We start from the raw sequence: 15,000 nt of genomic DNA on the forward strand, positions 1-15,000 counted from the left end.
ATAGACTAACTCTGCTTTGCCATCTTCTTCTTCTGTGGCAGAAAGAAAAGCACAGCACATGGAGAGGAGAGAGAGATAGAGTTTTTGGTGGGGGGGGTCTACACATTTTTTTATATCATTTTTCCTCTTCTGCCATCTTCTCTCTGCTATATATATATTTTTTCTTTATTTCTGATGTGTATGTGTTTGGCTTGGCTACCAGCAATGGCTCGATAAGTAGATATATATACAATACATACATACATATATATATGTCTATATGTGTGCCAGTCTGTAGGCAAGTTAGACTTGTCTGTGTGTTGTTAAACCTATTGGCTGACCGCGCCATTACTTGCTGCTGTGGGAGCTGAGCTGTTTGTTGTTCATGACATCTTGGAAAGTGTCTCTGCTATAACAAGACACACCATTCCGGCCTTGGCTTGGCTGGATGGACGACAAAATGCTCCATTTTCTCACACCACCATCACACTCCTCTTCAAACACACCCATCGCCGCTATTTTCTTTATTATGAATACCATTTGATTTCTCTAGGGGGAGGTATACATCCATCCATCTATCCATCCATCCATCCATCCATATATATATATATATATATATATATATATATATATATATATATATATATATACATACATATATATATATATGTGTATATATATGGTGTTACACGTCTGCCTTGGCACTCAAATAATTGTCTCCTACCAAGAGAAAGCAACAAAACAAAGACACCTAGAACCACAAACCCATCAACCAAAACCTAAAAAGCCGAATCCAGCCTCCATATATACATATGTACTTATATATACACACGTGCGTGTGTCTATATAAATATATATATGGTCCTATCTAGGTAAGTGGGGAAACTACGTCTTTGTGCGTACTCGTTGCTCTCTCTTCTGTCTATGCGCCTGTGTAGGTGTGTGTGTATGTTTTTGTGTGTTTGTGTGTGGCTGTCTGCGTATGTGTACGTGCTTGTGTGTGTGTATGCGTGCGTGCGTGCGTGTGTACATCTGTGTCTGCGTATGTGTTTGTAATTTGTGAGTGTGTGTGCGTATCTGTACGTGTATGTGTGCGCGTCTCCGTACGCACGCGTGTGTGTGTGTGTGTGGCAGGGTCTGCGTATTTGTATGTGTTGTGGTTTGTAAGCGTCTGTGTGTGTGTGTGTGAGCGTCTCTGTGTATCCGTACGCGTTTGTGGTTTGCGTGCGTGTCTGTGTATCTGTATGTATTTGTGTACGTGACCGCACGCGCGTGTGTGTTTGTGCATGTCTCGATATGTGTGTGTGTGTGTATACGTAGCTGTCTGTGTCTGCGTAGCTGTGTGTTTTGCGGTGATATGGGTCTTTATGTGAGTGCGTGTGTAACTCTAGCTTTACGTGTGAATCTTTATATGCGCTGTGTATTCAGTATATGTATGTGTGTGTGTACGTGTCTGGCTTTACATGTCTTTGTAGCTGAGTGTATCTTTGTCTACGCCATTGTACGTTAATATCTGAGAGAGAGAGAGAGAGTACGTGTGTGTCTGCATACGCCTCCATCTCTATGTGCGTGTGTCAGTGTGTGTGTGTGTGAATATGTATGTGTAACATGTGTGAACACACGCATCTGTATGAGTCTTTGTAGTGTCTGTGTGTGTGTGTATTTGCTTTGCTGTGTTTATTTAAGTGTGTCTGTATACGTGTGTGTGTGTGTGCGTCAATGTCAGTTTGTGGTATGTGTTTGTCTGTGACCTGTTTTTTTTTTCCTCTGCATGTATATACATTTGTGTGTGTGTGTGTATATATACATATATATGTATGTATGTATACATGTATATATATGTAGGTGTGTGAGGTAAAAAGTCAATTGTAAAAGTTTCGTTCAGTGTGTATGTATGCATATATATGTATATATATTTATATATATGTATGTATATATATATATACTTACACACACGTGCGTGTTTCAAAGTTTGCGTGGTTGTGTAACTGGGTGTAGATAAGTTATATTATGATGTTTGTGCTATATATATATATATATATATGTATATGATCTATATGTACGTGTATATACGTTTTTATTTTATATATATATGATTTAATAATTTAATGTACAACTAACTACTTATAATTAAATACCTGCATACATATATGTGTGTGTGTGTGTGTGTATACAGTTTGTGTATAGAATTATAGTTTTGTCGATTTGTCTCCATAAGCAGTGTAAAATATTGAAATATAGATTGCTCTGTAGATAATTGATCATGTATATGCTTATGCTGTACGTTGTACAGAAATATATTGATATGCCAAATGTATACATGCATCTAATATATGTATGTATATATATATATATATATATATATATATACTAGTGTGTGTTAGTAAGTTACTCAGTATATATTAACATTTAGGTATATGTGTATTTAATATACCAACTGTATAATAATCCATGTATTAAAACGACTATATATGTGTGTGTGTGTGTGAATTGATATACAAAATGTAAGTATATTTAAATAATTTCAGATATGTATATATATATATATATATATATATATATATATATATATATATATATATATGTGTGTGTGTGTGTGTGTGCACATATATATACATATATGTATATGCATGTGTATACATATATATATATATGTGTGTATATATATACATATGCTGTGTGTAAGTACATGTTCGTATAAAATTATATTCAAATGGTTTCTTGAGTATCATTTTTACTATTGTCATCATCATCATCATCACGGTTGTTGTTTTTTACTTCTACTACTATCACTACCACCATCTGTCTGTCTCTACTCTGTCCCCACATACACGCACACATATATATACACGCACACACCATATCTTCTGGAGCTGTTGCACAATGTTTGGTACTTGGTACAGCTTCACACATGCATTGTGTATGTATATACACACACACACACACACACATATACGTATGTGTTTGTGTGTGTATATGTATGTGCGTTTGTATGTATATATCACTTGCGTTAATTATTAGGATTTCTTAATTAGATATTTAATGCTCACTCTACTAACACTAGCATGTTTATCTATCTACAAATCTGCACACACACATGTATACACACACACGTACATATGTGTGTGAACCTTTCCTTCATAAAAATATTATATTCTACATGTCACATATTATGAGTTCTTGCCGTTAATATTTTAGTCCTTATGTCTAATTTTACCTATTACACACACACACAGACAGATAGGTACTCGCATGTGTGTGTGTGTGTGTGTGAAACGCCTGACTTCTTCATTGTAAAACATTTGATGAAAAATTCTAATAATATTTCCCTTCAATCCTTTTCTGTTGTGTCTGGAACAATAAAACTCCCAGCTTGGCCGTTTGTTTCAACACTTTGCCGTCCAATCTATAATATCTGAGACGCTTCACACCACCAGGTACCTACCTACCCACCTGGTTGGTACATTCATTACAGATGTAGCGCACTCAACTGGAGTTTTGCAGTTGTTGTCCTTCGAAGTCCCATACCTCAGAAAGAGATTGTCTAGGAAGTTGGTTTTATATGTTCCCTTACATTAAAAAGAAATATCCTTGTTTTATACAACAGAATCACAATGCTAAAAAAAACAAAATCGTGTTGTTTTTTTCGCAAAAATTTCGGGGGTTTTTTTTTTGCACATTTGCTCCTTATGTAGTATTCTCCTTTTGCACGAGGTGTGGGACTTCGAAGGACAGCTACTTCCAAAACTCCGTCCAGCAAAAAAGCAACCGATAACCTAGCTTGAACGGCTGGGTAGCCTCTAATCGGTTTCTTGTTAGAAATAGCACCCTGCTGCTTTGAAAAGGAAGGACATTTTGCCTCCTGTCCTTGTTATGCATCTTCCTTAAAGAAAGGAGGGATGGTCATCGCAGGAATACCCTTTGATCATAAATCTTACTTGGTTAGCTGACCTGGAACACGACAATAACAACAACATTAATATAAGATAATATAATTCTAGACATACTATATCCGAGTAAATGACAGAATGGTCGTGGTTGGAGCGTCTTTGATCATAGGTGTATTTGATGATAACTTTCTTGGAGCTAAATGACAACACTGGAAAAACTTATAAATAATATCAGGGAATGAGGGTAGCCACCCCTACGTTGGTTACTCTGGGAAATTCTTGTTACAATTCGTAGCTGTGACTACCACCACCACTACTACTACTACTACTACAACGACAACCTTCAACACCACTACCACCACCACCACTGTTGTCCAACTTTACTCTTATCACCAAACATCACAGCTAACCTCACCGCCATCATTACACCATAATAAAATTTACCCCCACCACCAATATCACACTCCTCCTTTCCACCCCTACCTTCAAGCAAGATATCAAGGGAGTCTCTATGTGGATACTTAATTTGCTAGAAAAGACAACTAAATCTCCCTTGAATTAGACTACGATCTAAATAAGATAACACTTTTCGCCTATGGATCCCTTTAATTCATATTTCACTCTACTGGACCTCCATAGCCATTGGGTGTTTAAAAAAGACCCTATTGTATTTTTATAATATTTAAATATTATTAAGAATTGTATTAAAATAATTGTGAAAATATTTCGTTTATTGTAGAAATTATAAGCAATTTTTTACATATAAATTTTAATCAAAATCTTAGGTGGACCCTGGTTGAGAAGCACTGATCTAAATAAAAGGATCAATGCAAACCCTGCACACTGCTTCGTAGACATATCCCTGTATCAATCAACCCAGTCTCCTTGCCATTTCATTTGCCTTATTCTCAGTCTTTCTTTCAGCTCATTTATGCCCCATTGTTCACGCTCGTCACCATTTCACACCTCATGCACCCCTTATTTCTTTCCAGTCTTCAACCATCCTCCGCATTCAACATCCATGCTCCACAGCCATACAATATTGATTTCGAATTTTGGCACAAGGCCAGCAAATACACGGACGTGGGTAAGTTGATTACATCGTCCTCAATGTTCAACTGGTACTTATTTTGTCGACCCCAGAAGGATGAAAGGCAGAGTCAACTTCAATGGAATTTGAACCCAGAATATAAAGACAGTCAAAATGCTACTGAGCATTTTACCCAGCATGTTCACAATTCTGCCATCTTCAATACACTGCCATATAAAATGAAATTAAATTCCATACACAAACATCCATTCTTCCCTTCACTTGGGAAAAGAATCCCTTTCTTGCTAACAGAAGTAATGTCTCCTTGAACTTTGCCCAGCTTCACCTTATTCTGGTTCCCATTGTTTTTGGAATACCCATACCTACTTCTAATTAACATCATCTAATTAGGGACTCAAGCTGTAAAATACTTTTAAGGAGCCTTCCAAGCATTTGTAAGAATTTGTTTCATGTCCTGTTTATAACTTTAAGCTGCACCCAGTCGTGGGGCTCTGGTTTGGCTGTTCCAGGGTTTTGCGGGCTGTGGGACCTCATCTTAGCCACTATTATTCCCAGCTTTACTCTGACCCAGAGTAGCATCACCTGTCAGGGTCCAAATTATGGGTTAATTAGCATGTAAATAAAGGTAAACTGTGGCTATGGGATTAAACAGCCCTGGACCAAATCATTGGCAGTCCCTTGGCGGGGTCTAGGTCTCAGTAACATCCGAGCCAGAGTTACTTTGAAATCATGGGATGCAGCAGGGTGGATGAAAACTGTTTCAGCTGATGAACTTATTGAGTCCAGATGCTGAATGGATGAACAGACAACAAGCTATCAATGGCCAGGATCAATTAGTTTAGTTACCATACTACTGCAATCCGCTGTATTTGTGGCATGTGCAGACGAGACGTTTGACTATTGGAAAGCCAACATGACTAATTGGTTTGGACAAGTCACCTGACTGCATGATAATGATTTTATGGCTATTCTTACTGTTAACTGCTCTTGTACATCTCACCCAAATAAAGTCTATGTTTGCTGTCAACCTCCTGTGGTCCCAATATGTCTATTGCGCACCCATTCCCTACATTGGGTACACAACGCAGGGTCTTTCCTACTCCTCTTCTTACAGCCATTGGAAAGTGGCCATGAGGTTTTGTCTTATGTCTTGCTGACTTTTGTTTTTGCTAGGTTACCTATAAGGATACGTTTCTACCGTTTGTTGTTTAGGTGGACAAGGGTACGAAATAGGTGAGAGTTGGTGACAGGAAGAGCATCCAGCTGTGGAAAAACTACCCCAACAAAGTTGATGATGATAATGATAGTGATTATGATGATAATATTGATCATCATTATCATTGTCATCATCATTTAACGCCCATCTTCCATGCTGGCATGGGTTGGACAGTTTGACAGGAGCTGACAAGCCAGAGGACTACATTAAGCTCCACTGTCTGTTTCAGCATGGTTTTTACAGCTGGATGCCTTTCCTAATGCCAACCTCATTACAAAGTGGACTGGATGCTTTTTATGTGGCACCACCACAGACAAGGACTGTTTGGCATAGTTTTACAGATGGATGCAATGATGGTGATAATAATATGTAATATTCTTCTTGTTTGTTTTTCTAAATTTTGTCAGAAAGTTATTTCCAATCTCATTTTTTAAATATTTCTTCATCTTCTAGATCATTCCAAGATGGAGTCCATTACTCTGAAGACATGAAAACCAGAAGACACTTGTCTGCCCCACTGAGAATTACGGCCATTTTGTTCCCTACTACAGCATCAATGTGTTAATAGTTGCAAACATGTACAAGTCCAATCCATGCCAGCATGGAAAGAGGACATAATATGATGATGATGATGACGATGATGATGATGATATATATGTGTGTGTCATATAGAGTGTAAAATATGAAACTACACCAAGAAATCATTATTTTTTTAAATACATACATTAACAGACTCACACAGACTCACACACCCCACATACTGACTCACAAACACGCAAGTACGTATATAAAGACTTTATCAGAACTTGAAATGAGTTTTGTGTTTGAAAGACAAGTCCAATGAAAATTTGCTTCTGTACAGAAGATTTGAACACGTGACGGACTGAACTGTGTGTCTACCACCTCTGCAGTTTACAATGGATCGGTGCAGCAACCAAAGAATTATCTCTAGCCAGAGTCATGGTAAACATCTTTCGATGAAGCAGTCATCGCAGCTGCATAAGCAGAGTGCATCGAACGTACCTAGCAACAAACATGTGGCACACAGTGGCAAAATCTCGTCATCGGTGGCGTTTGGTTTGTCAAACAACTGCCACAACAGCAGCAACAGCAGTAGCATATATGCCAAGGACTATTCTCAAAAGTCCTCGATGAGTACCCCAGTGCCAAGGGCGGCACACACTGGCCCTGATCCTTCCATTAGGCAGCATTCTAACAATCATCACAGCACCGGTGACAATCTGCAGTCGCAGGTAATCGCTGCACAGCAAAGGCTGATGCAGTCAACAGGGAGTGCAAGCAGTGCATCGGACAGGCAAGCACAACATTTACAGCTGCAGCAATATCCTTCTTCTACAACTTCGTCTCAGTCTATCCACCATTCGCATCACCTGCAAGGACCTCTTCTGCCACTGCTGGGGGACACGATATTCTCTTGTGACGTGTTCAGCAAAGAATTTCCGCAACGTCTTTTAGCGACTTCCAGTCCCATTGCCACACATCTTGGCGACAACGTCTTTCGGCCCGACCTCTATGCCAGTCAATTCATTCAACCCTGTTATCTACCACTGGCCCCCGAACAGCTGATTGGTACCATGCTGTCAACCACCACCATACCGTCGACATCAACAACATCCACAACCAACAAAACAAACGTCTCTGAAGAACATACAATGACAGCAAATAACATCTCTAAACAATACACAAACAGCGAAAGTTCTTCAAAGAATTACTCTTTGAATACAAATCTTGCCTGTAGTAGTAGTAGTAGTAGTAGTGGTAGTAGTAGTAGTGGTAGTAGTGGTGGTGGTAGTCGAGGTGGTGGTGTTAATAGTATTAATAATAATAATAATAACAGTAACAGTATACACAGCAACCATACCTCTTGCAACAGCAGCCACTCTACTACTACTACTACTTCTACTGTTAATAACAAACACTACAGTTCCAGTCAGACCCAGTTACTTGAGGTACCACAAGTTCAATCCCAGCACATATCACAACAATCGGGGCAGAACTGTTTATCATCTCAACAATTAAGCAAGCAACAACTACATCAGTCCCTGGCCCACCAACAGAATCCACTCTCTTGTGTCATCGGACAGAGTTCAAAGAAGGTCACCAACTACCAAGCTCACTCCCAGGCCCCTTGCAAAACCCAGCCGCAGCAGCAGCCCCAGAATCTTCAGAAACCGAAACCACCGAGGAACTCGGAGAGTGACAAGAATTTGTTTTGTGATTATTGCGGGAAAGAATTTCTTCGATCTTACTTGCTGTTGATGCATCGAAGAACTCATACGGGAGAGAAACCATTTGCTTGTGAACTCTGCTCGAAACAGTTTGCTAGAAAAGATACACTGCAGAGACACCGAAAGATCCACATCATAAAGATTCCCGATAAGTTTGACCAATATCAGCCGAACAACTATCCAGAAGAACCAAAGATAGAATCGGAAACCAAGATAAAAAGTAATTTTAATTCCGTGGATATTTTTGATCCTTCCGTAAATGACATTAACCACCTGCACAGGCTGGGATTATCCGTCTGTTCATCTTTACAACCAAACTGTACCCCTGTGACGGATGAGAAAGCCATCTCAGAGTTTCAGAACAGCAGCATTTCAGTAAATTCCATGCTGGATGGTACATCGCAATTGCAAAACTTATCTGCAACTTCTGAAAATCAAATCCAAAAGTTTTCAGTTGAATCTTCAGACGTGAAGGAAAGTGACTTTTCTGGTCCGAAAATTTACAGTTGTGACATTTGTAAGAAACAATTTGCCCTTCAACATTATCTTAACATCCATCGACAAATTCATTTCAAAGATAAACCTTTTCATTGTAAATTCTGCTCTCACAGCTTCTCAAGGCAAGATTCATTGAAACTACACCTGCGAACACACACAGGTGTGAAGCCATATCAGTGTGATGTTTGTCAGAAGTCGTTTGTTCAGCGTTTATACTTGAAGATTCACATGAGGATCCATACAGGTGAGAAACCTTACACCTGTGAATTCTGTAACCATAGCTTCACACGCCGAGATTCTTTGACAATTCATCGGCGTAGACACACTGGGGAGAAACCATTCCACTGTGACATCTGCCGAAAGAAGTTTGCTCAGCGTCTTTATCTGCAAATACATCGCCGAACACATACAGGTGAAAAGCCATTTACCTGTGAAATATGTAAACATAGTTTCTCACGCAGAGATTCGTTAGCTATTCATAAACGGACCCACACCGGGGAGAAACCTTTCAAATGTGATGTCTGCCTGAAACAATTTGCACAGAAGCACTATTTAAGAATTCATCAACGTAAACACACAGGTGAGAAATTGTTTACCTGTGATATATGTTTCACCAAATTCACTCAGCTGGGCTACCTTGAGGTACACAAAAGGATACACACGGGCGAGAAACCATACCAGTGTGACTTGTGCATTCAGAAGTTTGCTCGAAAATCCACTCTGATTATTCACCGCAGGACACACACCAATGAAAAGCCATTCAAGTGCGAAAAGTGTGGAAAAGCTTTTGCTAAGAAAGATAAACTGAATTCACACATTCGAACTCATATTAAGAAGAAGCGTTTTGTGTGTGACATTTGTGAGAAATGGTTTTCTCGTCGTGATACGCTGAGGATACATCAAAAGTTACACTCCGATGAGCGACCCTTTCAGTGTGAAATCTGCCAGAAGGGATTTGTACAGAAGGACAAACTGCTTTTACATCAAAGAATTCACTCAGACAACAAACCATTCACCTGTGACCTTTGTCCCAAGAAATTCTATCAACGCAACGTATTAGAAATCCATCGAAGAACGCATACAGGTGAGAAACCGTTCCAGTGCGATTTGTGTCCACAGAGATTTGCTCGAAAAGATACCCGTGCAATTCACCGTCGAATACACACTGGAGAGAAGCCATTTTGCTGCAATATCTGTGGTGAGAGATATGCTCAGCGTGAGAGGTTACGTATACATACACACATTCACACAGGAGAGAAACCTTATCAATGTGATTTTTGCCCCAAACAGTTCTTTCAAAAAAGCACGCTGACAATACACAGGCGCTGCCACACCAACGAAAGACCTTTGTTTCAATGTGACGTTTGTTTCAAGGAATTTGTCCAGCGGGATTATTTAACCGTTCACAAACGCATCCATACTGGCGAGAAGCCATATCATTGTGATATTTGCCTCCAAAAGTTCTCCCGCCGAGACACTTTATCGACACACAGGAAAACTCACTCCGGCACCAAAGAGTTTCAGTGTGAAATTTGCTACAAGAAATTTGCCAACAAAGATTATCTGCGAGTTCACCAGCGGACACACACTGGAGAGAAGCCTTTCCATTGTGAAATATGTTTGAAGAAATTTGCTCGCAGGGACTACCTTCAGGTTCATAAGAGATCACACACCGGAGAGAAACCTTTCCAGTGTGACATTTGCTTCAAACAGTTTGCACAGAAAGATTACCTTTTAGTGCATCGAAGAACACACACCGGGGAGAAGCCTTACCACTGTGATATGTGTAGTCAGAGATTTGCTCGACGAGATTCTTTACAAAGGCATAAAAAGACTCACCAGCACATAGGAGGTTTTGTGAAAATAAAAGACAATTATTTGGACACAGATGACATAAACGACACAATCGAGACCTCTCCTCCCCCGCCACCCCCACCGCCTCCACCTCCCTCACATCCAGTTCCAGCCCCTGCACATCAGTTAGCGACAACTAGCAACACAGATGAATTTCCTCCAGTCAGTAAATACTTGTGGTTGTGAAAGAGAAAAAAACATTTTAATAACTGGACTAACCAACCAGACTCCCTGAACAATTTTCATTGCTGAACACTCAAACAACTTTGGTATTTTTGGTAGGGGGCAAATATTATTCCTAAGTTGTAAAACTATCTTTGACCCTTTTTTTTCAGTCAATTTTGATTTTTCTCTCCACCAGATTTTGTCTTGCAACAAAAGAGGACAAGTCCCTTTTTAACAACCTTTTTCTTTTTTCTCCAGAATGTTCTCTCTAATTCTCATGGCCCTCTTTTTATTTACTCAGCACCAAAACTGACCTAATTCTTGTCCCTTTATTTTCATACAATCTTGTTACATCCATTATGATTTTTTTTCCATGCTAGCATGGGTGGGATGGCGCTACAAATTTACATTCTTACATGAATTGTTGGAGAAAATGATGTACTGTTTATTGCCCTTCCTGATATCAAGCAGTCAATCATGAAATAAATGATGATAACACAGCTAAAAATGGACGTCTGTGTGGGTACTTTAAACAACAGGGTACCTTGCTTTAATAACAAGCTTCTATATCTTTCAGTGTCAAGTTTGGAGTTTAAAAGGAAAGAGATTGTAGAAGTAGTGGCTATATAATGGACTAGGATGGTGTTCCAGTACTGCAGTTCTTTAGCATGGATGTGAATTAAGGATTGAAGTCTGCTGTAAAAGATGGAAACACTGACGAAGAAAAGAAAAGTAAAATATCTCACAGCAGACACTGATTCGTTATCTGTAAATAAATAATAAATGGACACATTCTTATTCATTATATCTGTGTGTGAGTGTGTGTGTTTATACATATATATGTATATATATATATACACACACATATGTATATATATATATATGATTATATATGCATGCACATGTATTATATAAAACGTGTGTGCTTGTGTGTATGTATGTGTGTGTGTATATATACATCCCCCAAAACAAATGAACTGCCAGTTTTTAAGTTTTTAACATTTGAAATGTTAAATAAAAATATTCTAAGTTTTTCACCGAAGCATGTTTGCAGTATTTGAGTTTTCACTGATGTCTTACAAAGTATAACTGATTAAGGTGGATGGTTTGTTGTTGTTGTTGTTGTTGTTGAGGTGATGACGATGACAGCAGTGATGAGGACGAGAGGGAAGGTCGATGATGATGAGATGGATGGTGATGATGACGATGGGAGTAGGTCTGATGGTGATGTTATTAAGAGAGGTGATGATGATGGGTGTTATAAGAAAGAGTTCAATTTCTCACCTGTTGATGAAACTGCATTGTAGTGACAAAATGACAGAACGTGGTAGTGTGTGTGTCTCTCCTTTCAACTACCACCATCGCCAACAACATCAAAACTAATGTATTAATCACCAGCACTGACCAAAAGGGAACAATGAATCCTTCACAGATTGAATGAAACAGAAGGGGTGGGGTTCTGTTTGTTTTAGCGCCAGCTGGACCCCAGATCGAACAGATCTACCATCAAAGGCCCTCCATCCTCGACCACTCCATCTAATATCCATGTCATTGAAATAATGTTAAACATTACAAACACAGTGGGCTGTCATTTGGAAGAGACTTAGTTGCTATTTCTAGCAGTACATGTGACTTTCTGTGCCCTACTTGCCCCACCATAGATACTCCCTGTTGGATCAACAAAGGGAGATGTAAGGGGTGAAGGTGGTAGGGGAAGGAGGGGGCACAGAAGTTAAAGGAAAGTAACAACAAAAACATTTCTATCTCACTCCAGGTTTCTCTAGAAAAAGGAGCTTTTTCTGTGTACCCTTGTCAGCTGCTGGGTGCCAGGTGCGTGTGGTGGGCGTTATATGTGTACCTTGGTATTTGTTTCTCCAAAAGTTGTTAAACTATGAATGTTGATGTTGCTTTTCCTGTCAACAAATCATCCACTTTGTGTCTTCGAAACTATATAGTAAAGGTTAGCAACTGGAAGAGCATCCACCTGTGAAGTAATGCCTCAGATAACATATTCATCTAATCCATTCTAGCAGGACACCTACCCCTGTCCTTCTCTAATCTCCCATCAACTGGCACAAAGCCACCATTACTCCCTCCTCCCAAATGAGAGTTTTGGGTCTTGCAAGTTCCATGGTGACCCTGTCAGTGCTGGTGCCATGTAAAAAGCACTGATGCTGGCTCCACAACGTAGGTATTGGTGCTAGGGCCATGTAAAATGATCTGCAAAGTAGTTGGCTTTAGGAAGGGGCGTCCAGCTGTAGAAATCGTGCTGAAGCAGATAATTGGTTCCTGGTGAGGACCCTGGCCTTGCTAGCTCCTGTCAAACCATCCAACCCATGCCAGCATGGAAAACAGATGCTAAATGATGATGATGACAAACCAAGTTGATAATGTATGCATACCTTTTTTTGATAGTTGTATATACAGGCACAGAACTGACTGTTGTCAAGAACTGCCGCTGGGACGTAAAAAGCACCATTTGAGCGTGATCGTTGCCAGCATCGCCTTACGGGCATGTGCTGGTGGCACATGAAAAGCAACATTCGAGCGTGGTCTTTGCCAGTGTCGCCGGACTGGCTCCCGTGCAGGTGGCACGTAAAAAAACATTTGAGCATGGTCGTTGACAGAACTGCCTGACTGGCACCCATGCTGGTGGCACGTAAAAAGCAGCCACTACACTCTCGGAGTGGCTGGCATTAGGAAGGGCATCCTGCAGTAGAAGCTTTGCTAGATCAGATTGGAGCCTGGTGTAGCCATCTGGCTCGCCAGTCCTCAGTCAAACCATCCAACCCATGCCAGCATGAAAAGCGGACGTTAAACAACGATGATGATGATATATGTGAATATGTATATATATATACGTATATGCATGTAGATATTGATACATATATGTATGAATGTATATATATATATACATATATATACACACGCACATACAAATTTTAATGTTGCACACAAACTTAAATAATAATATATATAACATTTTACAAATCCTCTTTGTATTTTATTTTAAATTTTTTATCTTCTAAAAACTATTTTATACACATAGGTTTGACAAGAAATAATCATATTATTCAGTTGAAATGTTTCATGTTCAGTTTGATTTCGGGCAGAGCCATACACATATTTAACCGTATCAAAAGGTAAAAGAACAACAGTCTGTTACTTCTATCGTTTCACACATCTTTTATCTGTCTCTGTTTTATGAAATATTTTGAATAAATCATTGAAAAATCAATGTTTTAATAATGGGGAAAACATTGGCTATAAAACATGGCTTTTGTAATCGACCTTTAGGTAGAGAAATATGTGTATGGCTGTTTCTGATGGAAATTGAAGCTGAACATTAAACTACTTAACCATGTATATTTGATTGTTTTTTACAGGAAACAGGCTTATGGTTCAATTCTCTCTCTCTCCCCATATGTTTATTTATCTGTCTATCTATCTCTCTCTCTCTCTCTTTAACTACCTACCTATCTATATCTATATATACATACGGATATATATAACTTGATATGATCGGTCTTTTATATATATATATATATATATACATATATAAATGAATTGATTTGTACAACGCTGTGCCACAACAAAAGCGCTCCGTCTGGCGAGAGTAAAATACTGTTTTTTATGATCACCTCACATGTATAAACCACGCTACTAATAGTTTCACATACATGGGACCCACGTATGTTCTTCAGGTGTGGACTATTACTGTGTAGTGTGGCTTATCATCAGAAAGATTAATTATACCATTCAATTATGATACTGTGACTGCTTCCATTTTCTTGAACTGTGAAAATCTGTCAAGCAAAGCATTTGAAGAGGAATATTTCCAGCAAGACAGGGTACCTCCATAGTATTGGAAGGGTCTTGATGAGATTTTGTCAACAAGTGGATTGGATGAAGAGGCTTAGTAGAGTACCTTCCATGTTCACCAGATCTTGCACCACAAGGCTTTTTATGGGGATACTTTAAAAAAATAAGGTTTCTGATACAAAACTAGCAAGAGCCAACAAATTGAGGGCAGCCACTGAACAACAAAGCACACAAATCGTGAATGAAATGTTTCTTGATCCTTGCAATTCCACTGTT

The 15,000-nt window shown here is 39.2% G+C and overlaps 1 protein-coding gene across 5 annotated transcripts in view; it reads left to right on the forward strand.

The window, feature by feature from the left end:
• LOC106870067 (uncharacterized) overlaps nucleotides 1-11,944 on the forward strand; it is a 20,378-nt gene extending 8,434 nt beyond the window's left edge. For 2 of the 5 annotated variants that reach the window (XM_052972943.2, XM_052972944.2), the window contains exons 3-4: nucleotides 4,862-4,956; nucleotides 6,590-11,944. In XM_052972943.2, the coding sequence (XP_052828903.1) occupies nucleotides 7,054-10,923 (3,870 nt within the window). In that variant the 5' untranslated portion in view covers nucleotides 4,862-4,956; nucleotides 6,590-7,053 and the 3' untranslated portion in view covers nucleotides 10,924-11,944. Of the gene's footprint in view, nucleotides 852-4,861; nucleotides 4,957-6,589 lie in introns of all 5 variants that reach the window. The other 3 variants (XM_052972942.2, XM_052972945.2, XM_089363167.1) reach the window with 3 other exon arrangements.
• The last annotated feature ends 3,056 nt before the right edge of the window (nucleotides 11,945-15,000 follow it).

This window comes from Octopus bimaculoides, chromosome 14 (genome assembly GCF_046866305.1).
Source record: "Octopus bimaculoides isolate indiv1 chromosome 14, ASM4686630v1, whole genome shotgun sequence".
In the NCBI taxonomy this organism is placed as follows: Eukaryota; Metazoa; Mollusca; class Cephalopoda; order Octopoda; family Octopodidae; genus Octopus; species Octopus bimaculoides.